The sequence below is a fragment of the Equus przewalskii genome, chromosome 7, assembly GCF_037783145.1.
Source record: "Equus przewalskii isolate Varuska chromosome 7, EquPr2, whole genome shotgun sequence".
Lineage (NCBI taxonomy): Eukaryota > Metazoa > Chordata > Mammalia > Perissodactyla > Equidae > Equus > Equus przewalskii.
This window is the reverse complement of record NC_091837.1, coordinates 29,096,853-29,124,661: the sequence shown is the minus strand read 5'-3', so window position 1 is coordinate 29,124,661 and position 27,809 is coordinate 29,096,853. Positions and strand designations below refer to the sequence as shown.

General features: G+C 38.8%; 1 protein-coding gene across 2 annotated transcripts; it reads right to left on the bottom strand.

The window, feature by feature from the left end:
• Window positions 1-77: 77 nt before the first annotated feature.
• PIWIL1 (piwi like RNA-mediated gene silencing 1) lies at window positions 78-27,809 on the bottom strand. 2 transcript variants are annotated; one of them, XM_008516697.2, is made up of 21 exons: window positions 27,495-27,809; window positions 26,133-26,222; window positions 25,649-25,760; window positions 21,249-21,374; window positions 20,537-20,751; window positions 20,047-20,168; window positions 18,894-18,974; window positions 18,033-18,230; window positions 17,501-17,612; window positions 13,339-13,465; window positions 12,991-13,108; window positions 12,328-12,442; window positions 10,979-11,166; window positions 10,528-10,600; window positions 8,808-9,008; window positions 8,587-8,690; window positions 7,600-7,670; window positions 7,288-7,441; window positions 3,353-3,478; window positions 1,051-1,198; window positions 78-898 (listed from the first exon to the last, which is right to left on the bottom strand). In XM_008516697.2, the coding sequence occupies exons 2-21, from the start codon at window positions 26,208-26,210 to the stop codon at window positions 782-784; spliced, it is 2,586 nt and encodes an 861-aa protein (XP_008514919.2). In that variant the 5' UTR covers window positions 26,211-26,222; window positions 27,495-27,809; the 3' UTR covers window positions 78-781. The 2 variants fall into 2 exon arrangements, with proteins under 2 accessions (XP_008514919.2, XP_070483437.1); XM_070627336.1 differs by having other exon boundaries at window positions 26,133-26,219; window positions 27,495-27,806.

The following is a 27,809-nucleotide window of genomic DNA, read 5'->3' as shown; positions in this document are numbered from 1 at the left end:
GCAGTTTAAGAAATACATTAAATGGAAAGAAAATGCATATGCTTTCAGTAAAACCAAAAACTACACTGTTACTCAAATAAAGTGACAATCACTACAATTTTATTTTATAACAAATAGAATGATGTCCCAGTTGCAAAACAAAATAAATAGTAATGTTAATACAGACTACAGGCCTCTTCTGTTAAAGTGTCTTAAAAAGGTTCTTTGGACAAAGATATAAAACTTCTCAACTTTTTTACCACCTAGCCCCCCAAATTAAATAAAAAATAAGCATATTTCTCCATAGAGTCTCAAATCTCTCCTACACCTTGTTAGGGTTACTTAATGGCAGCTTTTATCATTAAAATATGAGATATCAGATACTCAAATAAAACCCTACCTTTCGATTGTAGTGAGCTTCCCACTTTATGACTTTTCTTTCCTTTAAATTCAAAATAAAGACTTCAAAAATAAGGTTAATAAAGGTTTACAAGTAGGACCTGCTCACTCCTGAAAGTACTTTCAAGTGAATTTCCACCTTTCAAATAGGTTAAGAGAGTCTGTTTACAGTACAAAGAACCTTATCCACATTTTTTCAAAACAAAAAATACAATATATTTATGGAAGATAAAATATAAAATCTTAATTTTTACCTATAAGTCAGTTAATAAGCAATGTTAGAAATAATTCCCTTCCCAAGTTTCATTTAGAAAGATAACAGTTAAAAAACAAAAAGCTTAAAAAATCCCAAAGTTATCATTTCAAAAAGAAAAAATAGCTACATCTTATCTTCTTCTGTAGGTTAGAGGTAGTAAAGACGATTTGACAGTGACAGATTTGGTTCTCTGTGAATACTCTGGCCAACAAGGAAAGCCAGTTTGTGGGCGTACTGGCAAGGAGCAGGAACACGAATGACACCCTTTGAAGAAAGAAAAAGGTTCTATTACTCTAAATCTAGCTTCTCTAAGATTGTAAATCTCAGTATTAACAAGCCCTTGAACACACAGCAATTCGATTTTGAAAAGTGAATCTCGTTGATGTGAAGAAATATCAGTAGTTACAAATACTTACTGGCCAGTTATAATAGATATGACATAGCTTGTAAGTCAACCTCTGTATGTGGTCTGGCTTCAGGCCACTGCTGTCATAGATGACATTATAATGTGTGGGAGACACACTACCACTTCTCACAGCCTGGCTCACAATAAAAAAATCATACCTGGAATTACAAAAGAAAAAGCCACATGTATATAAGGCTTATCTTTTTGAAAGCTAAAATTAAGATGATTAAAGTTTCTTACAGTGAAAAGATCCTGCATACTAATGTTACGTAATCTCTTCAAGACATACTGTGCTTCCTTGAAGTTCAGAAACTTGTTATTCAGGAACCAGTTTGGAAAGATGTTTCAGAAACCACTATTATTTATATTTTAAACACTTCTCATTGATGCCTCAGGGCATTAACAAACACTTGACATGGTGGCTAATTACAATGATGCACACTTACAGTTCACTGTTTTCCACTCTACGTCTGAGGGAGATGACTGAGCAGTAACAGAGGCTCTGGAAGGCAGCAACAGCGGGGCAAGTGGAGGATGTCTAAGCTTCATGCACTGTCATTCCCAAAATAATGCTTTCACCACAGAACCTCCCCCTCTGTTCCCAAGGTTATTTAATGAAGATATACTTAACTAATTGTAATCATTAAGGATTTAAAGCAAGTCTTTAAGAGAAAGAGAACATGAAAGAATATAAATAGAACTAGTATAGGACACAAACGGTAAAACAAAAACCAAGTAGTGCAAACATAAATATAACATCAGACTTTTTTTCATTTTCTTGATACCAATAAAACATCAATCCAGAGATATTGTAATTTAACCTGGTAAAGATATAAGGAAATTAACTCTGCAATTTATCATGTCCATTGAAACTAGAGAAATTATAAAATCTGAATTGATCTACAACAGATTACAGTTTTTTTGAGAAGAATGAGGGTTTCAGAAATGTTAAATGACTTGCCCAAAAGAACAGAGAAATCACAACAGAGCTAGAATCAAAACCTTATTTCTCAATTTAAGCACATTGTTATTCAAAGTGCTGGTAACTAAAAATGATTCTGATATTCATTAAAGGTGGACTTCTCCAAGTATTTGAATAGCACCTAATAAAGAGTAATGAAATTTTTTCATACTCCATAATTCTACTTGGATTTTATCCAATTTGTTTAAATTAGTTGTCTCCAGGTCAGTGTTACACCTGAGCTTGTTTACCAGAGTAGCAGTTATGTTAGAAAGTAGCAAGAGGTCATTCTGACTGGTTAGAGAATCCTGCAGGAAATGAATTTGCTAAGTTATTATTTTAGCCATTTTGTCTTCTTTGGCTGATTTTCCCCCAACAGGTTAGCATCCTTCTGAAGTACTGTCATAACTAACATCTGCCTGAGACAAAGACAGAAATCCAAGATAATACTTCTCGAAATAAAAATTTCTACTGTCACATAGAACTAAAAAGAACTAAAATTTGTATTTTATTACCATTTGTCTACATAAAGTTAGTACAGTAATGCCTCATCTACCCAAGGTTCATACAGGAAAAGTGTTCCACATATAAACTTGGCACCTAGGCTGACCCTTCATCCTGATTAAAGTTGCCTTTTTTAAAAAAGGCTCCAAAACGTTTACATATAAAAACAGAAACTGTCTTAACTATTCACTCTCAGGAGGAGGGCATTAATTTGGATTGACTTAATAAAGGTTGCCATTATGAACATGACTTACCACACTATACATCCATCCCCACAAAGGGCTTTTGAGAAACCAAGTTTCATGACTTTCCAGGTGAACCCTTGTGTACTAAGACTGTTACCGGATGCCTAGCATGGCCCTGGAATGTTCTATCTGGCTTTCTTGTTTTCTTATGGCAGAGTGTAGCCCAAGGTTACATAAAAAACTTTGTTTACTCAGAAGCTACTTTCTCATCTGCAACTCCTGATCTTTGGGTAACTAAGTGCATTACAGATCTAAAAATTCTGATTAGAAAACAACAATCTGTGGATGAGGTTACACATATTTAAAAAAAAATGCCATCTACAGCAGCACCTCTTAACCTGTGTATGTATAATTAACGTCACAGACATTTTCCTCCAAAGAAAAACTGCATAGAGAAAACTCTGTTCACCATTTCAGACACTACATTAATAAATCATGGGCTTTAGCAAAAATATTAGATCAGACTAATTGAAGACTTTAGTATTTATAAGAAATATAGCATAAGAACTAAAAAGTAAATGTGTTAAAGTTGCTGAAGTATAGAGGCCATGCTCAAAAAAACAAAACAGAAAACAATCTTCACACAGTCATACACAACTTACCATTCTGGTCTGGTAACCTCTACATCAATAACTGTTCCAGGAGGTGGATTCTGAAGTCTTCCTCCAGATTGAGCAAAAAATCTGGTGTTCACTCGTTTCTTCACCACAATTACCGTCAGTCTTGGGCTTAAAGATGATGATGAATGTAACTACGTTTAGTCAGTCATATTTTCAGGATAATGAATCATCCAGACATTCATATACTCCATTTAAAAGAAACACATATCCCTCTTGGGGCATACTGTCTATCCAAGTTATGAAGGAAGATTCCACAACTTGTAAGGACCTGGAGTAAGGACCAGGAACAGATTGTGGGTAGAAAACAAAATGGCATATACATATGCCCTGTGACACAAGGTCATATGGATGTTTCATCAACAGACCAAGCATGTACATACCTATCACGCTAAATGTTAAATCCAGCATGTCCTCAAAGTTCACAATTTGAAATGCTTTCCAATGGGCATTTTCTACTATGTGGAGAAGAAGATACTAACTCTAAAATCTTTGAGTAGTCTCAAAGTCTAACTTAGTGCTTTTCAAAATTACTGGTTCACAATGTATCAGGGATCTCTCTCTCTCTCTCTCTCTCTCTCTCGTGGCTCAATCACTCCTCAGCCTATCCACATCGACACCAGAATTCTCCCTTTTTTCTCCTTTCCCTCCCCAATTCTTCAGTTGGCCTTCCTATGTCAAGACTAACCCCTTTCTGGAGCCTGGTGAACTTCCAGCTCTCTATCAGATTGGACCCACTGTCCTGCTCACATGTCTCGTGACTCTCCTGAGGGCAGCCCTTTAACTGGCAGGATGTATGTAGTCAGCTTGAGTACCTTTCATACTGTTTTCTATCCATCTCTTCAAGGTTCATTTCAAATCCACTGTTTGAAACAGTCACTCTTGAATACACATATCCATTTGGGAATAAATGAAATAACAACATGTAAAGCACTTGATAAATATTACGATTATCAGTGCCTTGATTTTTCTTGTGTCCTTTTTCCAAATAAAACATTACTTCCTTCGAGTATAAATACACTTTACTCTCAACACTGGGAAGCAGAGGGCTTTACATGTACCATGGACCTGGTAATGTTTGACTGGGGTGGGGGGTTCGCAGTACACTGTCTGCATAAATGGTCAAAAGGGCTCCAAATTGGGAACTTCTGTTCAATGATTAACTGTGCTCCTCTTCACGATAGTAGTAACCAGATATAGAAGGGACAGGAAGGTGATTTTACTTAAATAAGCAGAGGCAATTTTGAGAAATATCACTATCTACTCATGTAGTCTACTGCTGTCTAACTATAATAGCTCTGGATAAAACAAAGCCACAATGTGAGGAACCAAAAGACAAAGTAGATTTTAGTCCTGCGACATCACAAGAAACAATTTAGTAAATGCGGTGACAGAAAGACAAGACATAAGAATGTTGAAGTGACTGATTTCTTCTTATATCAAACATCCTAGATGAGCTAATCCATGATGTATCTTTATAAAAAGTTAACATCAACATGTCAATTAAAAGATAAATATTGTATTTCTAGGGATAACTACAAATATTTAAGTCCAAACTTTGCATTTCTTCAAAGTGAGGAATCATTCATGGATACTATTCTATTATATACAATTTTAAGCTGTTTTCTAGACAAATTATCTACCATTTACTGAGTGCTTACTAGGTACTATATGAAGTCCACTAAAGACTTTCATTTATTCCTTTCAACAACGTTGGTTAATTGTGTCCTGTTTCACAGATGAAGACAAAGCTGAGATTAACCCAATTCTGATTTTAAGACATTGCTCTTGATCACTAATCTTTGCAGTCACCAATAACAGCATAATTCAAAATGTGAAATCTATGTTATGCAATAGTTTGCCATGTATTAGTCCAAGAAATCAATTTAAATTCTCCTTCCTTGCAACAGTGTATCCTATTAGCTGAAGGGCAGTGCAGAGGCAAGACCCAACAGCCTCCCCAAGCTCAATACTACACACTGAGGACCACCCTGTTCACAGATACTCACTCACTAGGGCTAGAATCTTCTCTTTGAGAGCTGTTTCCACCAATCCTTCTGGCAACCAAACCCAAAGGGCTCAAAAGACCCAAACAAAAAGAGACGTAGGCCCCAGCATGGCCACCAGGGTGTATTCCCAGTATCCCAAATAGTCAGCGCAAGTAAAGAAGACGAACTCACACTTTTCCCTCTACTCTTCACTTCTTGAAAATTTCTCTCTCTAGATATGAGACAGAGGCAACAAAGACTGGAAAATGCTGACTGCTAAATATACTAAAAAAACAAAGACTCAGAAAGCAGTAGTCCATTTTAGACCTTCCTCTACTCCCAGCCCCACCCCACTCCATACAAACAGAAAAGCTACATCAGAGAGAATACAAAGCTGACAAAACTTTCAAAACTGAAAGAAAATACAATTATTACCATTATTTTAGTGAGAAAAATACAAGTTCTAAGGGGATAGGAAAGAAGATTAACCTTCATTTCCAAAATATAGAAAAATGCTTATCAGCATTTTAACCTGAAACACAATTACTTCAAAAGAGATAAACATCCCTGACTTGCTCTGAGAATTTACTGGCATAATAGTCTCATTTTAAGAAATGTGTAGGGGCCAGCCGGGTGGCCCAGTGGTTAAGTTCGCACGTTCCACTTCTCGGTGGCCCGGGGTTTGCCGGTTCGGATCCCAGGTGCGGACATGGCACTGCTTGGCACGCCATGCTGTCGTAGGCATCCCACATATAAAGTAGAGGAAGATGGGCACGGATGTTAGCTCAGGGCCAGGCTTCCTCAGCAAAAAGAGGAGGACTGGCAGCAGATGTTAGCTCAGGGCTAATCTTCCGAAAAAAAAAAAGAAAGAAATGTGTAGAATCAACACTTAGAAGGAATATTTTAGAATTTGGCCAAAGATGACTTGGAAGTACCTTCCAATTTAGCTAGAAATAAGAAACAAGCTTTTAAGTGCTCAGCCCACAGGCCATATAAAATCACACTGAGCCCGGTTATGGTCAAGGACTTCTGACATCCCTCATTTCTATAGTGATATCAAATGCTGGCTGAAAAGTCCTCATAAAAATAATCAGTGTTTAAATATGCATATGTAAGCACATGCAAGTAAGCCTCCTGGATTTTCTAAGCATCCTTAAAAGATCAAATCCACAGATCTTTAATATATTATGCACTAAGCTCCTAGTACAACAGTCCCTTGTCTCAACTTGCTCACAATCTGATAAAGAGCAAAAGTTAAACAACGTAACTTATTAAAACCGGTATCTTGAGATGATGCATGCAATTTACTGCCAAATGGCATGGACAAAAATGTCTGTAGGAGAATAGAGGAAGGCAAAAACCAATATGGGTTTCAAATGCGGACAAGAGCAGTATTCAGATGTCTAGCACTACCCTTGATTCTGCCTGTCATCTAAAACAAGGAAGTAAAATCATTCCTCCTAGGAGACCAATCATGTGCCAATCATCTTACTGATCAAGTGCCAGTCTGGTTGAGTTCACAAAGAAATTAAACAAGAATTCACTGTACAATGAGATCAAGAAAGAGTAAGTTAAGACTATCTGGAATATTTATTCCAATAATCAATTCTGTGGATGCTACAGATATACTGGAATAATCAGATCCCTGCACTTGAAGGCTTTAGGTGAGAAAGACAGGAGGCAGACGATTGGTAAAGGTGTCTCAATGTGTCACTCTCTGAAGGAACGGACACATTACACTACCACTCTCTGTTTCCAGACTCTCCGCCTCCATGAAAAATCTGCAGGAGAAACTGCCCCCCGGCAAATTATTCCTACTGCACCCATGAGGTTAGGCTCTCACTTACCTTCTTATCAACTTGTGTCACTAATGTCAAAGATTAAAAGGTGTGATTTTATAAAGAAAAAATACTTTACAATTCACATGCTTACTTGTAACCTCTACCAACAGATTTTAGGCAATCCAAAAACTGTGGCACTTCGTAGTTCACCAGTGTCTTGAGCTGGCCGTCTCCCACACCGTCCCGGTACACGATAATCCGACTGGGCATGTACTCATTGCAGCTGTTCCACGCCCTCAGAGCAGCTGAAAGAAAGCCAGAAAGTCTGAAACGCATTAACACAGGATACATACGGTGTGTTTCTGTCAAATCCTGGGTGCATTTGTTCAATAACATAGCTCTTAGGATAATTTCTTGAAGACCGCAGTTGAGAGACAGAATGAAAATACCACAGGAGACTAACCTTGCAAGCAGACTTTGAGCCCATCTACTAGCTCTTGTCCTCTATCTTGAAATACACAGCGGGAGAACCAGCTATTCAGAGAAAAACCATGACTAAGGTGAGAACTCAACTGTCTAGAACTTTTCCCTTTTTCAATTATTCTATGATGTTTATTTTGCTCTTAGCAATTCGTGATCTTTAGCTTCCTTTAAAGGTATCTGCTAACATCTCCAAGTAGTTTATGAAATCTTAAAGTAACAAGATACAGTAAATCCCTCATAGACACCACACGATTTTCTTTTATTATAAGTCAATACTATAATTTCATTACTGAAGAAAAGATAAAATTTAAACCATAATACAACCAGAGATGCCTCCTAGGTTTACATCTCAATACACATGGAAGCACATTCTTACTGCTATACTCTTGAGAAACCATTTATTATAGACTTCACTCTTCTAAAAGATAAAAGACTTTGAAATATACCCATTAGTTAAGGTGATATATCAAGATATCTTCAATTTTCATTTTTTCCTATTCTAGGCAATTCTCTCAGTTCTAAGAAAAGCACTGACAAATAATTTCACTATGTTGAAATACAACTGACTGGGTGAACTCATGTGGTTTTCCAAAATAAAGTCAATGTGAAAACTTGGAATTACATTTTACTGGTCAGTAAAAATTATTAAACAAAAAAGTTTTTAGAGATGGTCACATTTAAGGAGATGCCCGCCCCCCAAATACAAACCATAATAAAATAACCTAAAATGCAGTCTGACTATTACAGATTAAGGGCCAATGAAGAAAGTTAAAAATGCTAGGGTAGCTCTAATTATTTTTCTTCCCTAACTTTTTTGTTGGATATAATGTAACAGAAGTCAGCAGATTAAAAAAAAGAATTAACACAACTCTTGTACCTCACAGACCTCATACACAGCAGCCCCTGGACTGACATCCTCTTTTGTCTATGTCTAACAGTTAATCTACAGGTACCAATTCGCACTCACCGGGTCATCCCTTCATTGATGCTTGCAACAAATCCTGCAATTGACCTCCGTCCAGCTGTGGTATCATGGTAACAATCAATGCCAACTATCATCGCTAGCTTTAGCTGTAATAAAAATATTATAATTTCAGATACAACAGAATACCAACAATATTTAAAGAGTAAATCCATTTTTCTTAGATGGCAATTAAAAATTTTATATGCAAATTAAATCAAACTTACAGGCATATCAACCCTCCAAAGCTCTCCTCCCATCTTGCAATTCATCTGTAGGGCGATCTTTGTGGCAATGGCCATGATAGTCTGTTGTTTGCCTAAGGTTCGGGCCACCACACACTGACTTGGAGTAGGGCAATCTGTACATAAGTATTTTTTAATAGCATCATATTTGTCCTTCCGATTACTTGACAACAGACAAACAACCTAAAAACAAACAAAATGTCCTCATTACAAACAATTAGGAAACTGATGTTTAAGTTCAAGGAAGAAGACAGGAAACCAAACCTACGTGTGGCGTATAAAAGGTAAAAACACAATCATTTATCTTACTGTTCATCTTTGCCATACAGCTAAAAAGTATGACTAACTTTTGGATACTGCTTATTATGTTCCACTAAGGGATAGATACTAATAAAGAGAAGAAATGGTGTTAAGAAAACAACTTAAAAATGAATACCATTAAAACCTGAGAACTCAGTTAAATATGCTCTATTACCAACTTGGAATAATTTAGAGATAGAGAATAGGGCAAAACAAGTTAGTGATAACTTACAGGTGGACAAACAAAACACTAAAAAATGCTCACAGTTTTCATTTACTCATGACCCACCTAGGATCATAGCTTGTAAACTTTAAAGCTCTGGCCTGAGAATCTGATCAAACTATGAAATTTCCTATAAAGTTCACGGACAATTTAGGGGACAAAATAGAGTGCCTGATCTAAATACACTCCTGTCCAAAATGAGAAGATGTTAGTGAAATGGTACAAACTTCCAGTTCTAAGTTGACTAAATTCCGGGAATCTAACGTACAGCATGGTGACCATAGTTAGCAAGACTGTACTGTGTACCTGAAAACTGCTAAGAGCGTGGATCTTAAATATTCTCACCACATACACACAAATTTGTGATTATGTAAGGTGAAGGAGGTGTTAACTAACCCTGTTGTGGTAATCATGTCACAATATATACATGTATCAAATCATCACAATGTACACTTTAAACTTAAACAATGTTATATGTCAATCACATCTTAATAAAGCTGGAAAATAAACAAACCAACCAACCCTTGCCTAAATTCTGGGGATGCAAGTTAAGTTTTAGAGCTGAAACCAGCTCTTTAACTCATTGTTTTATTCTCTAAATTACAGCCCCATATTCTTATCTTTCTTTTCTTGAGCCCCCAACAAAATAATTTTCCCACCAGTGGTGTCTGTTATTCCAGACCTTGTAATAATCATCTGACCTATGGGGTTTAAGTATGAGACGAAAGGCAAAAAATGGGAACAGATTAGATGAAGCCAGTTCCTCAGGTTTAAAGCAACACAGATATGCTGTTTATTGTTAAATTTGTCTTTGCCACCTATTAATTATAGTTCTGTGTGTGCTGAACAACTAAGTACTGATTTTTACTATTGTGCCTTTGTTTTTTCCCAAATTTCCTAGAATAATTAAAGCCTTTGAGTCTAAAGAAATTTAAGATAGTTTTGTTTTTCTCCATCCCTTCCTCATTGTTGGCAGTGCACACTAACAAGCTCCTTAGGCACACAACTAAAGCCAGCATTAATTCAGCTACCTTATGAGGGTAAAATATAGATTTTGTGGCCAGTTTGGGAACCTAATTATAGCATTTGGAAAATGAATGTAAGTTCTAAGATTTACAAATGCCCCTTTTAAAATAACTCATTCCAGGACAACTGCCTATGTATCAATTAGCTACTTACTATCTGGGTATCTGATGTAACCTTTTGCTGCAAGACTCTTAAATAGGCTTCAGTTCTATCATCCACTTCAATCCTAGAATGGAAACATGTAATCCAACCTTCAGAAATAGTAATCAAAAATTTACCATGCATAAAAAAGTTCCTATAGATTATAACACATGAAACACTTCTGTATAAAATGTGAACTAAAACACCACGAGTAGTCATTTAGGCAAAAGGTTGTTTCCAACATATACAGCAGCAACAGTTTGAGAAACAGTCCTGCTGGTTCTCCTACCCATTCTGAGTTATTAAAATATGTTTGTTTATCCATATTATAGAGAACTAAATCAGATCTTTACACAAAGATAATCTAGTTACATTTTTAATAGTTTTACCACTTTTGAGTCCCCACACCCTCCAAATGGCTACTAATCAATTCTTCAGAGTAGAAATGACATGATAAACTTACATTATTGCTTTTTTCATTTGTATGCCCATGGCTGGTGTAACTTTAAATAGATTCTGTATCAATGAATTGGCTGCTTCATAATTTCTTCGAGTATAGATCAACAGCCAGTTATCTAGTGGTTTAACACTAATTAATGGTGCACCTCGTGTTTCTTTTGACCAATCTGCAAATTGTGGATTGTAATCAAACTAGAAGAAAGTTCAGAGACACTGTAAATTCCATTGTAAATTCTCAGTGATAAAGCCGAAAAGTCTTCAGTAATTCTATGATGGCATAATCTGAAGCTTGGAGTACTCCTCTTAAATCTGGACTATAGTGACAGACAAAACGCCCTCAGTGGGGGAAAAAAGACACAAAACTGTATCCAAAGGATGACGGCAATTTTTTTAAAAAAAGAGTCAGATGAACAGCTGCCACTCCAGTGCTTACTCACACGGGCACTCTCCTAAGAGCTTTAGCTACATTCTCCTTAATCTTTTCTAAAATCTTACAAGAATAAGTGTTACTTTTCTCACGATAAAAGATATAAAATATAAGGCTTTGAAAGTTAAGCACTTGACTGAGGTGTCAGATACTAAAAGCAAGCTGCAAAAACATGTCAGCAAGGCAGAAAGCTAACAAACTTAAAGCACAGCGACCTGGTGATATTCATCAGATGAAGGAAACCAGTGCTTTTTATATGTCCAACCCCACCTCCCCATCAACCCTTCTACAGTGATTTATATTTTATTATTTCTACAAGGGATAATAAAAACAACTGTAACTAAAATATTAAGCTACATGATTAGGTTGTTATTCATACAACATTTAGAAGGCAGAAGGGCCTAGTTTTCAACGAAGGGACCTTTAAATTTTTGGCACTTACAGTGCCTTGATTATAGAAAAAAATATTTTTAGAGTACTTGCTTTCCTTTTCTGAAGATAAAATATAAAAAGCATCACAGTATTTAATATATATCCTTACAAATAGGCCAGGCAAAAAGGAAGTCCAATAAATCAGGAGGTTTTCCATGTAAAATATCACTTTTGTGGCAGACAAAATATCAACCGAAATAGATACACAGAATTCTCCTATACCTTAACATAACTAATTCAGAATATTAAAAAAAAAAGAACTAAGCCACCCAGCTAACTCTCCCCGATTACTTTGAGGGCAAAGGCACAGGTTTCATATCCTCTAGTGCTTCCATATCTCCTCCTCTTTTGCTCACATTAGTGGATAGAGTGTAGAGGTGTGGTAGGGGGAGAAGAGAGAGGTGAGGATAGAACCATACTGGCATATAACTAGGTTATTCCTGCTTACTTTATTGAGAATCTGATTTGATTGACAACTTTAAGAACTGCCTTACTGTTTTTCCACCTTGGTGAATCTTTTCTGCTTGCAAAATTCTTCCTGAGAAGGACAGTAAGTTGGAGTCAAAGCTCAAACCCCAGTCTCGAAGCTCCCTCTGAACATTATCATCTCTGTAAATTTAACATATTTACATACCATTAAACTGAAGGAAACACAGCAAAAACTAAAAGACACAGTCAAACAGAGATCCACTCCAACCTACAATAAATTTCAATGTTTCTCTTAGGATTGAAATTCTAGTGAGAATGTTAGGAAACACAGAAGTACAACCTATTTTGCTCTCATCACAACTATGTTTCCCTTCATGATATCCTTTAATTCAAAATTCTAATGCCCAAACTATCTCCTCTCAAAGTAAACTCTCTGATGCTATAACAAAGAGAGAAAATACTTATTCAAAAATATCTCCATTTTCTGTTCTATTACCTTTTTTTAACAGAAGAATTGGAAGGGCAGTGGGCTACAAAGTTTAACTTTGTTATTTTCTGACAAATAGTAGCCTCACTTAGAAATACGAAGAACAAGTCCATCCCAAAATGGCAAATACCAAAGGAAAACAAAATTACTTTGTCATTCCCCCTAGAGGAGTCACTCCCTGAAACCCACATAAAATAATACAAAATTGAAACCATACCCCAGTGGAATGTAGATGACTTACTTATGAATATAATCAATGAGTCTTCCTACTTCACGCTGCCTTTGTTCTGGAGTTAGTCTTGTATGAACAGCTAAATCTTTCATCACATTAAAATCATTACGCATTTTATCAGTTAGACCTTTCAATAAAACATTTAAAGGTGTGTCGTTAAAGAAACAAAAATCATGTCTAAATATATAGAGTACAGGGTGGGTGATAAGTGAAAAGAAATTCCAAGGAGACAAAGCAGCTTTAAGGGCTTTTGGGGGGGAATGGTGGGAAGGGGGTAACGGAATGTTTAATGACTTCTAGAACAGAATGGGAAAATGATCTAGTGGTTTCATTTTAGTAAACAAAATTCGACAGTACCTGTAAGATAGCAGAGCTCAGGAATGAGCATTGCAGGTCCTGGTAAAGTGCCACCAGGGCCTCTCCTCCTCTTAGGCTGACTGACCAAGACTGGTTGTTTCAAGTCAGTGATTTCTTGGTTATATTGCTATTCAGGAGAGAAAGGTATCACTAGTAAACGCCTTTAGGAACATGTCAATGGACAAATGCTTTGATTTTTTAAATTAAGCATGGATGCCCAGAGCAAAGCTGGTATCAGATTCCAAGTAAAGTTTAAAAAATGCGTCTTTAACCCTACTAGAACAGGTTGTGATTTATATGTTTTACTGAGTACCTCATCTTTTTTCCTAAAAACTCAAACGGTCAAGGATAGTAAGGTTCTAAGTTCTTGACTTTTAGTCCCAATTCTATTGACTTCAATTTTTGATTTCTTGGTTTACAAAGAGGAGTCCGTATAACTCCTGGTCTGCACCACAGCACAATTTCTCTGAAACTACTCCTATTATAGTGAGAAGTAGCTTACAAAAGAAGTCTCACTATAAGAATAAATGAGGGAAAGGAAGAGGTTTGCATGCTATCGGACATTTTTAATTAGGAAAGGTTTTTATAAAATGACACTTCGAAGAAGTCGAATTTCAATTTAGTAGTATTAAGAATCCCAATCTTGGGGCTGGCCTAGTGGCACAGCGGTTAAGTTCGCACACTCCACTTCAGCGGCCCAGGGTTCACCAGTTCAAATCCCAGGTGCAGACCTACCCAAGACTTGGCCAGCCATGCTGTGGCTGGCATTCCACATACAAAGTGGAGGAAGATGGGCATGGATGTTAGCTCAAGGCCAGTCCTCCTCAGCAAAAAGAGGAAGATTGACTGCAGAGATCAGCTCAGGAATAATCTTCCTCCAAAAAAAGAAAAAAAGAAGAAGAAAAAAAAAATCCCAATCTTAAGATTTCCCACATGCAACCACTGTGTAGGATAAGTTTTTACACAACTTGTAAAAAGACAAAAAATGATGTTCATGATATAATCTATGAGATGGCTGTCTGGCCACCAGCTCAGCTCTGCAATTCTACAGACTTCTATTGAGTTATCTCCACTAGAGCTTCTGGCCCTGTGTCTTAAAGAGCCTCCTTCCTATCGTCTTCTGTATTCTCTCCTAGTATCTTTTAACATCCTGGTTAATTTAGCTCTAACTTTTTATTTAAAAAAAAAATCGCACCTTTCCACTAAGCACACAACAGTGGTATCATCATGGCCATTTCCTTAGTCTTAGTTTCTCATCCACAGACTATGAGGTACTTGCCCATCCCTTACTCCTATCATATGACAACGTCCTGGCCACCTATCCTCATGAGTTAAGAGACCATGAATTCCAGCCTGTCCTTGACTGTGTCCTATACTGAACTCTTTACTAACCATTCACGAAAAAAGTTAATTTTTGTATTTCAGAAAAGAACATTTCAAGAACACTCATATCTGACCTCTGTTCCATGTATATCAATATTTATTCGGGGTCTGTTCAGTCATCCTCTTCACACATCATTTATTTCGGCAAATATATAGGTAGAAGCGTGGGAGTGATTTCAGCAATGTTCCTATTCTCACCGTTTCATCAAAAGGCCTTAAATGCACAGTTCCTCATAACAGAATTTTGGCATGCCCCTTTCTATATTCTTAGGGCCTAAACAAAAGCCTGTCAACTCTTTAACAGTTTCTTCTACATCTAAAAATCTAGCATGTTCACTTCTGTTTATTACTGTTGAATCTTTTCAAAAAAAAAAAAAAAAAAAACTGACCATGATCTTCTCTTCCAAGGGCCTTTTTCTCTCACTGTTTCCAAAACATTATCTTTAATATAACCAAGCCATCACTTATTACTAAAGCTGCATTTCTACTAGGAAGTCCTAAGAATACCTTGATTCTTTCAAATATTTTAACTCCATCCCCTTTTGATTAATTTTATCTACTAAAGACACCTGATTACCCCTGAGTGCGAGACAAGTCTTCCCTGAAGAAATCATCCGAGCTGAGATCTAAACCTAAGAGCAAAAGTCAAGCATGCCGAGTGTTTCAGGCAGAGGGAGCCCTATGGTTGGACAGATGGCCAGGGTGAGTGATGAGAAGATGAACAAGCAGACAGGGGCTATATCATTCACACTTTCATTGGATAAAGACCAATGAGCTTAAATAAGACACAGGAGCAACGGGAAGCCACTTAATTACTTGGGTAGAAGAAAAGCAACATCAGATTTGTGAGAGTTTGAAAATGGATCAGAAGGCAGGTGAAATGAAAACTAAGACACTAGTTGAATAAGTGAGAGAAATGGGGCCTAAACAGAAGATGGTAGTCACTTCAAAAAGAAAAAAAATGAAGGTATTTCAGATAGCAAGATACAGTGATAGGATCTGATAAACAATTATACAAGGTAAAGGAGAGAAGCACGGACGTCTGAGGTTTGAATTATCCATTATCCATTTGTTCATTCACTCAAATACCTGAGTGCCTACTGAGGCCCTGGAGGGTACATAAACTACAAAATCCCTGACTCTGTAGACATTATATTACCTGCACTGATCGAGAGCATTGCACAGTGACCAGGTGGGGATGTAACATGTTCAGTGTTGGTCACACAGAATATTTAGAACAAATGAGCTTAAACATGTCTAGGCTAAAGCTGGACATTTAGGAATCATTAACACACTATACCTAAAGTCTTAGCATAGATAAAACTGGAGATCACCTAGTGAGTAAATATACAGTAACCGGGGGCCTGGGGCAGAATCTTTAAGTATGTCAAAATTTAAAAGGTCAAGAAGAATAAGGTAGCATGTAAGATTTAATACTAGTCAGAGAAGGGGAGAATTTTCCCTGACGTTGCTTGCTTCAGGTTTAAATCAAACTTTCATATTTTTATATGAAAAATATATTTGCTTTCTATATTTGCTGTTGATATATACCAACTCTTCCCATCCCTGACAGTGGTTATTAAAATAAACCACAGAAAACGCTAAAACTCCTTTCTCAGAGTAACCTCTGATACTGAGAAGAATCTAGGTTAAACATGGTTGGTTTACATCCTTCAGTCCTTAAGGAGTTAAGAGGTTGAAAACAGCAGTAGGGAAATCAAGCTGAGATGACCCTTGGCCTGTTTTCATTTTGCTCAGAATAAGATCAGCTCTTAATGGGACTTCTCAGAGAATCATTTCCCTTCAGAGTGACATCTGATTCCTTGACTGCAGTGAAGACGAGGCAATAACAGACATCCAGCAAGAAGCCATTTCAAAAGTCAGATGCATACTTCTAACACGAGATATAAACACAAAGCAGCTCATTTATCCAGTTTTTTAGAAAAAGGAAATAATCTTCTGAAAGTTGAACAAAATGAGATAAACTTTAGCACTTCAAAGACAAGTTTTAAAATTTTAATTGACATGTTTTCTAGAAACACTTTTCCTGCACTTTTAACAGACAATTTTAACTGTCAAGTGGAATGTGATCATCTAAGGATTTAGGGGCCAGACCTCCTTGTCTGTGAATACTAAAACAGGGTTAGTATGCATTCCTATATGAACATTTTATTTTCTCCTAGTCAGTAGTGGTTCTTTCTTGCTATTATTTTGCCTTTGGTGTTTTTTTCAATTGCGTGATCGTGCCAAAAGCTAAAATCATCTTTATAAAACTAGTGTTAGAAGATCACCCAACAGACTGATCTAGTCTGCGGGAAATAAGCCTGTCTGAATTCTGTCAATGCGCAAAACAAAAGTTCAGAGTTAACCCACAGGCAGATTTCGCACAACTGATGCTGAAGGTTCAGAGATCTTTACCCCCCACAATCCCCAGGTGAAGTTAAAACAAAGAGTTGGCTACAGAATAAGGGACAGTATGGTAAGCTGTTATCTTGTACTGTTTACCACCTAGTATCCTATATATTTGTCCTCCACATGCTTAAGTTTAAACGTAATCTTTCATTCTACTGCAAAAAAGGAACCAGGACAGGGCACTTCACATCTCATGAGCTAAAACTAACTATGCTGTAACTGCCTTAATAAACATTTATATACAGCTTTAAAAGCAACTTGTTCCAAAGGTACATGTGTTAGAAAATTCTACTGAAGATACTTCAGGTTTTTTTCTAATGTCTAAATACTTCACATTAAAAAGATAAAATCAACATGAACTTCTCACCTTCCGGTAGTACTCTAAGAAGCTGACTTCAGAACCATCTGCTTTCTTAAAGGTACTCTTTGGATTCTGGTCCCAGTCAATGTCATCTACTCTGTATGTTTTATTGTTATACCTATGGAATGGTTGAGATTTATTGGTACTTGCTTAAAATGTGTAGAAATATTACTAAAAAGAGAGACTAGACAGTGTGTACTCTCTAAAAAATAAAATTTCAAATCACTTAGAAATAGCCAATGTTACGGCAAGAGAGAGGGAGAAGAATTTAAGGACTATGCTACATGGATGGGGAAGCAACTAAATTACTATTAGAAAATAAAATTAAAACTAAAGGATAAAAGTCATTAGACATTTGTCCTTTTCAGATGAGTATGTTCCCCCAAAAACTTTCTTATTGAGAAAGGTTACAAATACCCTTCCCTCATTTTGTGCTATTCCCACCACTCAACTTTAAATCCTACATTATAGGACTAGAAAGCCACACTATCTTAAAACTTGCAAAATTGACTATTGTGCATTTTAAAAGTAGTCTTACTTGGTAAGAACAATTAAACCTATTAGTTCTTTAGAAACTTGTTCTTGAAAGTTATTTTCTTCGGTTTGATGATACAGGTTGAATATGAAATCTAAAACAGTTTCACTTCTAAGGACTTTATGACTGACATCAGTGCAAAGCATGATGTTATTTTCATACTGAAGAATAGAAGTAGTGAAGCCAGGCCAAATCACCAACCTGTCAAATAGAATGAGAGCCATGAATCAACCTCCATGAATATCCAAACATATTTTGCATGTATCAAGTTGTGTTTTTCACCTTTACTAACTGGGTCTAAAGTACAAAAGTTTTTCATTGGGTAAATTTACTTATTTCTAAGTTTTACATGGTTCCAGACAAAGATCTATCTTTTTAAGATCTTCAACAATGAAAGTTACTTTATAATAATAAAATAAGTTTGTTTCATTTTAAATTAATATACTAACTTTATTAAACTATTCTTCATATTGGCCTAAGACTCAAAAAAGCTGCCAATCTAACCAAAAGCATCTCTAATTACTATAATAAACCTAAAAACCAGTTGTGCTGCAACCTTGATACACTACAGTAACTTGTGAAGCAATCACTAACTGATGAATTTTGTTACCTAAGAACAAATACAAACTTAGTGTTGGACAACTCTTTATGCTTCCCCAGTGACAGATGAATACTTGATTTTTTTAATCCAAATATTCTGGGATGTCTTCTTTATTATTCAAGCCAAGTTAAATTAAATGTTCACTTAATCTGATGGGTATCATTAACAGCTACAGTAGTAAATTTAGTCATTTCACATTAGAGCATCACTTTCAAAGTTTGTGATTAAGCCTAAGGAACAGAAACTTTCCACTTCATACAAACCTATGATTTGGAATATCAATTGGGTCACTTGGGTTGTAATAATTCCGTCCAATTTGTTGCAAATTCATGATCTTCAAAAGCCTAGAAATTCAAAGGTCAGAATAGAGAAGTGAATATTGCTAAGTATCTCTGATACCACAATTTTAGAGTAGGGAGTGGCAAACTATGGCCAACAGCCAGGCCAAATCCAGCCCACCTGCTGTTTTTTGTATGGCCTAGGAGCCAAAAACGGTTTTTCACATTTCTTAAAGGTTAGGGGTAAAAAAATCAAAAGATTAATTAATGATGTCTGTATTATATGAAATTCAAATTTCAGTGTTCATCAATAAAGCTTTATTAGAACACAGCCATGATCTTTCATTTATATGCTCTATGGCTTGCTTTCATGCTCCAACAGTAGAGTTGAACAGTTGAGACAGAGACTATATGGCCTGCAAAACAAAACCTAAAATGTTTACTATCTGGTCCTTTGCAGAAAAAGTTTGCCATCTCCTCACTGAGAGGAAAATATATCGACCAATTGCATTAAATCAAACCAAGTATCCATCAAAATGAAGTCATATCACCACTGACAGATTTCTTATGACCAACTTAAAAAGGTAAATTACAAATCCAAGTTTTAATGTCTCATTATTCCCGTGCAAATTTCAGCCTTATCAAGATTGCTTCTCACCCAAAAGGGAAAAAATTCTTTGTAGAACAGCTATCTTAATTTTGGATTTGTAAAATACAGTATCTACATTGAAAGCAAATCATAGAGCACGCAGTATGTGTCCTATGATGGAAGAAGTATATCTGAATAGACCTAAATCCTGTCCTTCCTGAATAGGTATCCACTGTGGGGGAAAAGGAATATAAAGTCAGTGATAAGCTCCTAAGAATACATGTGGTTTTAACAAAAGCTCAAATAGTATTCAAAAAATCTAATGTCAACACAAACTGGGAAGTTAAAGACCTAATACTTGCTAAAAGCAAACAAATAGTTTTCTATCAGTACACAACACCTTAAAATGATTACAATTCAGAGTAAACCAACGATCTTAACAAACCACTGTAAAATTTAGGGATTAAGTATACAGATATTCACTGTACAGGTCTTTCAACTTTTCTGTAACTTTTACATTTTTCTTATTGTTAAAAAATACTAACATACCTCCTGAAAATAATATTATAGAACTGCAAACAAGTTGGTGATGTAGGTGGGAGTTCATTTGTTAAAGTGATTGTTATCCTCACATGCTCTCCATTTCGAGTTTGACTAAAAACTTCAGTAACCTGAAGCAAGAGGATAGAAAACCAAACTTTTAATTGTTAAAAGCAAACTAAGCCCAATCACATAATGACTGCTTAATAAGGCAACAACGGAAATAAAGTTCTAAATTTAAAAAAAACAATGGCTATGAGCAGAGAGTGGCTCAGTGCCTGTATTACAGTTTAATTGTAATTATAATTTAATTGTAATCGAGTTACTCGGGTGGATTTGAGAATGATACAATAATGTGAAAGTACCCCTTGGATTTATCACAAGTCAAATCCCACAGGAGACCACGGGGGTTTCTCTAAAGCTACCCTAGATCACGGAAGTTTGCTGTGAAGTGGAAATCCCCCATCTCCCCTCTTTCCACCCCGGTATTTGAAATAACCTTGTGCTGTAGTCTTTTAGGTAAAAATAATATTGTTCCATCAAAAGCATGACACCTTCCAATTAAATCTTCATGTTGAAAAAGAAGAGCTGAGCGCAGTCTTCTGGCTTCCATCAATGGGTTATAGTCAATGTGATACTGATATAAGGCCCATTGGGGACGAGATGTCAATCGAAAATGGTTAGTGCTTAGCCTTACTATAATACCTGAAGAACCTGTAAAAGTCAGTCACAGTCAATTAACAACATATCAAGTTTACTGTCCCTTGAAATGTTTCCTAACATGACAAGGCAGATATAATTCTGTAAACAAAAGACTAAGAGTAGCAGACAACATGAAAGTTCTTAGACATCTGACTTAGGGGACTACTATTCTATCTAAATTCCTAAAAGCATACATTTAGAAATAAATCCTCCTTAGGCTAAATCACTTACAACATAACCAACCAAGTCTCTTTATGATGAAAAGTTTTCAAAGAAAAAGTGACCTGGTGATGTTTCAGTGCAGCTAAAAACATCTATAACCTATTTCAGCAAAACCAAAAGGGAGAGAGAGGCAAACAGAAAAGCCATGCAGGATGCTTGACCAAATGTGCTTTTTCTTCCTAATAATGCGTCATACAAATAAACAGGTAAAATACAGTGCTTCAATTCACCGTGCTGTGTACTTGAAAAGCAATCTCAAGAAACTGCATTCTTAATAATTAACCCACCTGTTTTTGATTCTTTAACATGGTCCAGGTTCTGTCTTGTATTCACACCAAGATCATGAAAATCTCTACGACGACCTCCTCTCTCTGCTAATGATAACTCCTGAAACCCAGCAGATATCTGGAGTTCTTAAAAAAAAAAAATTATACACCTAAGCAATATGAAACATGAAATAAAGAATGACAATACTAATTTCCAAAGTACTATTATATGAAACCCAAAGGCTACTGAGGTGCTAAATAACAATCCCATGAAAATGTTTTAGGTATCTGCCAGCCAAAGAGGGAACTAATCCCATAGCTGTAACTTCTTCCATAAAGTCTTTCCTGTCATTGCCCTAGGCAAATTAAGTTGCTCCCTTATAAGACATATACACCTTTAAAAGGGCAAGACAACGGGACTGTGATTCAAGAACTTAGGAGCATGTTTGTTGACCAGGAAATTATTTTTCTGTACCATAAGTCTGCTAACAACCTAAGAGCCTTAAATCGGTATCTTCTACAAGTTTTGTGATGCAGTTATAGCCAAAGGAATTGGTAGTTTATGCAGTTTAAATGTATAACATGAATTAGAATATTTAAGTCTAAAATGGGTCTAATTCCCTTAAGAACCAGCCCAATGGATGGGATGGGCCTGTGCATATCCCATGGCCATGACGCACATCTCCTATTGGGACAGATCACTGTCACTTCATGCTTAGTTGCAAAAGCTGTGGTTATAATATCCTAAATTATTAAGTCCTTCAATTTGTGTAAAATATATAATTAAATATCTCATATTGATAGTATGATGTGGGCGAAAGAATGAACATGGGCTTTGTAGGCGGGTGTCAAAATCCTAGCTTTCAATTGATACATGTGTTGTCTTGTGCAGTAGAGACTATTAGTTGACTAGCCAATAATCAATCTCTCACTTTTTAAAAAAAAAAGTTTATTTTCGGAGTAATATGCCTAACAGACTAGAATTTCCACCTTCCTTGTGGGTAAGGATGGCCTAAGAGATTTAAGCAGAAATTACTGGATGAAACTTCTGGGCAAGTGCTTCAGGAGGAGAGTTGATGACTGGCTTTTATGTTCTCCATGCTCCTTGCTCTGCTAATGTTGCCTGGAATCTGGATGCGATCACAAAAGGGAGCTCAAACATACATTCTGAACCCAACATAAATCTTAATGATGCAAGTCATGGACTCAGGACAACAAAAACAAAAAAATCAAAGAGCCCAGTTCTCTTCCGACGACAAATGCCAGAATTAGCCCAGAACTGCCAACTTTTAGACTTCATTAGAGAAGAAACAATAGCTTAAACAAAATATATCAGTTCCTGATATACCTTGGAAACAAATTACTGTGAGCTTCAATTTCTTTACCTGAAAAATTGACAATAATAAACTTCACAGTCATGTAATAAATTTTAAATGAGAGTATCATTTATAAAGCACTTTAAAGGTGCTGCTAAATATGTTGGTTCCTGTACCTCATGATTTTCAGGGGTTTTATTTAAAAGTCCTTTAAATATGTCAACTGTTTACATTTGTCTCTCTGTTAACTTTTCATCCCAAAGACTTTCAGTTTAAAGTATGCACGGCCTTGGGTAGTTAACTATACTAACACAGGTCCAGCATACTGAATCCAACCTGATAACAATAATGGGTCATAAAGGCTTGATTTGATGATTTTAATTTCTCCCTGGAAATTTCGAATTTGTCTTAAAAAAATGCAGTTCTGGATGCAAAAATCTGATTGCAAGTTTCTGAATATAAGCAATGATGAAGACTGTTCTTCTTTCTACATATAGTACTGCTATTACTATACTTAGCCAAAGGTTGATGAGCTGTCAATCTATAAAGATGACAGACTTCAGAATGGACAAAATTGGAAATCTTGCTAATTCCTCCTTCCATGCAGCTGCCAAAGTGATTTACTGAAACCACAAATCAGATCTTGCTACTGTTCTATTTAGGAGTCCTTCAAGGTATCCACACCCCCCTTTAGAATGAAAATCAAGGGCCTAAACAATGTCTCATTAACAATAAATCAGTTAAACTTGTTGTTTTAATTCCTAAAACATAGCAGATATTTGAAAATTTACTGTGACAAGCACTTCCCAGGTATAGTACTTACAAAAGCAGCAAAAAGTGGTAAAATAGGGCCTTGCATTTTAATCATTACAACGATCCTTATCTATAAAGGTAGGTATTATCTTTTTACAGATGGGGAACTGAGTTTCATAAAATTAAATTTAAATTCATGAGTAACTGTTAAAAAAATTATTAATGAAGATCAATACAGAGAATGTTTAAAAATTAAAGTGTTGTCCACCATTTTATTTGCACATTAAGGCTGAATACAGAAATGTCTTTCAAACAGCTTCAGCACATCTTTTTGTACAGTTTTATTTCAATGAAATTTTTCTATGTTGAACACAGCTGAAGATGTCAAATATCCTATGTTTCAAAAGAACTGAGGCATCAAGATTAGAGGAGAAAGAGATTAGGTAAAATTCTATAAATTTAAAGAGGTTAATGTCCAGAAACGAATTCTCACCAAGCACCTTCATTAAAAAAATAAAACATCCTATACCAGAAAGTAACATGTAATTGGATATATATAGAAACAAATACAAGGCTTTTTTGGGGGAGGGGAGGAAGATTGTCCCTGAGCTAACATCTATGGCCAATCTTTCTCTTTTCTGCTGAGGACGATTGTCCCTGAGCTAATACCTGTGCCAATCTTCCTCTGTTTTCTATGTGAGATACCAAAGCATGGCTTGACGAGCAGTGTGTAAGTCCACACATGGGACCTGAGCCTGCAAAGCCTGGGCTGCTGAAGCAGAGCACACGAACTTAATCACTACACCACCGAGCTGATCCCAAGGCCTTTTGTCTTCTAGTTGACTCTTCAAAAGAAGGACTATTAACAAGTGATGTGTTTTTCCTCAAAATTTTCTATACAGAAATATACGCAGGTATTTACTTAAAATATAAACAATTCTGTTTTACAACTTGTTTTCATTTGAGATAGCTCAGGTGAATTTCTGTTCTTAAAAATGGCTCAATGGCACTCTATTGTTAAAGTACAGTAGCTTTACCTTACTCTAACGGGTTAGGTGTTTCCAGTTTCTGGGTATTAAGTATTGTAGTTAACATCCTTACACAATCATATTATACTTACCCAGTGTCTGTTGGATATATTCCCTTGAGTGGAAATGCTCGTAAAAGGGCATCATTACGTAATTATGTAATTGCTACGCATTACAAAATGCCATCCAAAAGTTAGCAGAATTAGACAATACAAGGAGCACAAGTGCCAGTTTTACAATTGGCAACACAGGCAAACAATAAAGTAATAAAGAATAAACAGGCAAAAAATGTCCACTTAAATTTAACGATGAGGTTTAACGTTTTCACTGGCCTCTGCATGTTTCCGTGCATTGCCCTTTAATTTCCTTTGTTACTTTCCTATCAGTTTGTTGATATCATGGATTTCTAGGAATGCTGTGTATCAAGGAAATTGTCTTCTATCATTTCAGTCAGTTTCCAGTTTGCCTTTTGACACTGACAGTATCCGTCAGTTCAATTTATACCACTTCAAGATTATTTTAGATTCATCCATGTTTTCTCCTAATGTTTACGCATTTCAGTGGTTATGACTAAATATCTGGAATACATGGGAATTTAATGCAAGGAATAAAGCAGGGAACCAGCTTTGTTTTCTAGTCATCCATTTGCGTCAACATTATTTTATTGAATAGCCCATTTCCCATGCCCAGCCCAGAGTTTAAAAGCCAACATTACTACATTAATTCCCCTTGTATGTATGGCTCTTTTTTCCCTATACCAAAATCAAACAATAACCATAGAAAAATCTTATATCAAGTAGTCAAATAACTCATTTTTGCAATAATGCAATGAAAATACACAATTTTGGGAATCAGAACTGGCACTCTGACTCTACCAGTTGTCACAATTTTGACCTCAGTTTTCGCATCTGAGAAACGGTGAACCAATACAACATACAAAAATGTGTTTTATAAATCAGTGTTACAAATGTTAAAGTTTTTGATGAAGCCACTAAAGATGTTGAGAGAATGTTCTAGTATGATCTCTTAATGCATAAGCAAATTTACGATTAGTGTAGAATTTATTTGCTTTGTACTAGGTAATGTTGGGGTCCTGGCAAGGATATGCTTTTTCACTTCCAAGGAGAAAAGAAATTCTGTGGTATCCCACTCAGTAGCAGAACGCAGTTTGAGAGAGATCCTCTTATACTTTAAGGGACCACGGGGACCCCTTTTAATTCATAAAGAGTGTGTACACTGGTTACCATTTCAGGTCTCATAGTACGTACGTGTGTACACACACACACACATGCACACACACAAGCTCTTTTTATTCTCCCTTCACCTTGTGACTTGGCTGTTGCTCCTACTGTTCCTCGCTGTCGTCCACGGCCAACCAATTCCCCCTCCGCTGGTGGCTGCTGAGATCTGGGCTGAATACAGCCAGGCTGCTGACTCTGCAGTTGTATGCAAATACATGTAGGTATATGTAGTCGAATGCAAATAAACAGCAATCTTATTGCGTCAAGAGTTCAGAGACATCAGAGAAAATAAGTAGTCTTAAACAAGTCTTAGGCACTCAACCAAAACTGATCTAAATTAGCAATCAAATATTTTATTCTTATAAAGAAATTTCTTCCATTAAAGTCAAGAACCAGCTTCTAACATCCTCAGGAAACAGAACACGATCTTCCTCGTTCAGCTCCTACCTCCTTCGCAGGACGCGGCTTTTAAACCGAGTGCCAACAACCTCGGCTGCTAAAGCCCTAACAACACCACGCTTCTGTTTGCACAGACCTCTCTACAGTTCGGACGGGCAGAGCACTCACCGCAGCGGCGCCCACGTGCTGCACCGTCTCCTGACCGCGCGCCCTTCCTCGGGCTCTCGCTCTGGCGCGTCCAGTCATTCTCCTTCCCTGCTAGGAAATGAACGCGAACGCTCAATGCACACGATCACATCCGCCCGTCTCGACAGTGCGGCCGTTGTCATCTTTGTAAAGATCGGCTTTTTACAGAGCAGGCCCGGCCCGGAGCTAACCGCGGCCCGTCTCCCTCCCGAGGCCCAGCGCACGGCTGTGCGGCGGCCGGGCAGCTCTCCCACGTGCGCGCGGCGGCGCCGACGTCCGTCCCCGCTGCTTTAGCTGAGATGCTAAAACGAGCGCTGGAGGAAGGACACGCCTTCCCAGGGCAGCGCCCTCCCCGGCGGGGCCGAGCGCGGGGGCCGACGCGAAGGCTTCCCCCAGCTGAGGACCTCCTCTCCCACGCAGTTACGAACAGACGCGCGGGGAAGCCGTCGAGCCTCGGGCCGTCCTCTCGCGCCGGACGCGCAGCCCGCCGCGTTCCCGGGCGCCGGCGGCCGCCCCGCGCCAGACCCGCCCGCCCGCCCACCCCGGTCTCCCGCGGCGCAGAGTCCCTCCCGGTGAGCGCGCCACCGCCCACTTCGCCCCTCGGGAAAGTGCCGGAGCCGCCGCTCTGGGGACGGCGCCCTCACCGCTGCCGGCACGTCTGCCCGACAGCGCGCCGGCCGCACTCATCAGCCCCACAGCCCGGCCCCTCCGGCCGCCAGTGGCCTGGGCTCCCGCCCACACCCGCGCAGGGCCGCCCGGCAGACGCCAGCGCCGGCGGGAAGGCTGTCGCGAGCCCGGGGACGGGCACGAGGCGCCCGCGGCCACGCAAGCAGACACGGCGCTGCCCCGGGACGCGGGGGACGACGAGGGGCGGCCCGCCCGGCGCGGCTGCGGACGCGGCCCCGAGGCGGCGCGCGCGGGGGAGCCGCTGCCCGAGCCCCCGTCCCGACCGCCGTCCTGGACCCACGGGCCCCGCTGCGGCCCTCCTCACGCGGCCCCCGCCCCGCGACCCACTTCCGACGCGGCCCACACGCGCCGCGTCCACACCGCACGCGAGCACCACGGCGCCCTGCCGGCCGCATCATTCTCGACGGCTCCGGCCGGCCCTGGGCGCGCCGCGGGGCGCGGGTGTCAGGGCGGCGGCCGCCCCCGGAGCCGTGAGGACGGCGAGCGGCCCCGCGGCCCGGCTCCTCCCTGGGCCTCCCCGCGTCCGCGCCCCGCCGCACAGGGCGCACGCCGGCCGCCCCCTCCAGGCCCCGCTCCTCCGCCGCCCCCCGCGATGGAGAGTCCAGCCCGGGCCGGCCGCCCAGGGCTGGGGACGGCGCCGCGCAGGCCCCGCCTCACCCGGCTGGAGGCTGGAGCCCGAACAGAGGCAGACCCGACGTGCGGGTCCAGGCGACGTCCCCTCAGCGCCCGCCGCAGTCGCCCGCCGCCACCAACAGTTACAGGCCGCGCGCCAACGGTTATCCCGCCCCGGATCCCTCCGCGCCGGGACTTCGCGCCCGACGCTGGCCCGCAGCGGACCCCGGCCCTCCTCCTCCCACAGAGCCGCGCCGCCCGCCGTCCCCTCGGCGTCTGCCGTGGGCTCCCACGCGTGGGCGATTGCGGGACGCGGGCGGAAGTGGGCACAGCCCTCTTTTTCTGGGCGGATGGACACTG

What these genes read in the sequence shown, in the direction of transcription:
- PIWIL1 (XM_008516697.2), bottom strand. Translation starts at nt 26,210, where the DNA reads ATGACTGGACGCGCCAGAGCGAGAGCCCGAGGAAGGGCGCGCGGTCAG. An exon ending in TGTTAAAGAATCAAAAACAG is followed by an intron (nt 20,752 to 21,248) that starts GTGGGTTAATTA and finishes TGACTTTTACAG; the next exon opens with GTTCTTCAGGTATTATAGTA. An exon ending in ATATCTATTATAACTGGCCA is followed by an intron (nt 899 to 1,050) that starts GTAAGTATTTGT and finishes CTTTCTTCAAAG; the next exon opens with GGTGTCATTCGTGTTCCTGC.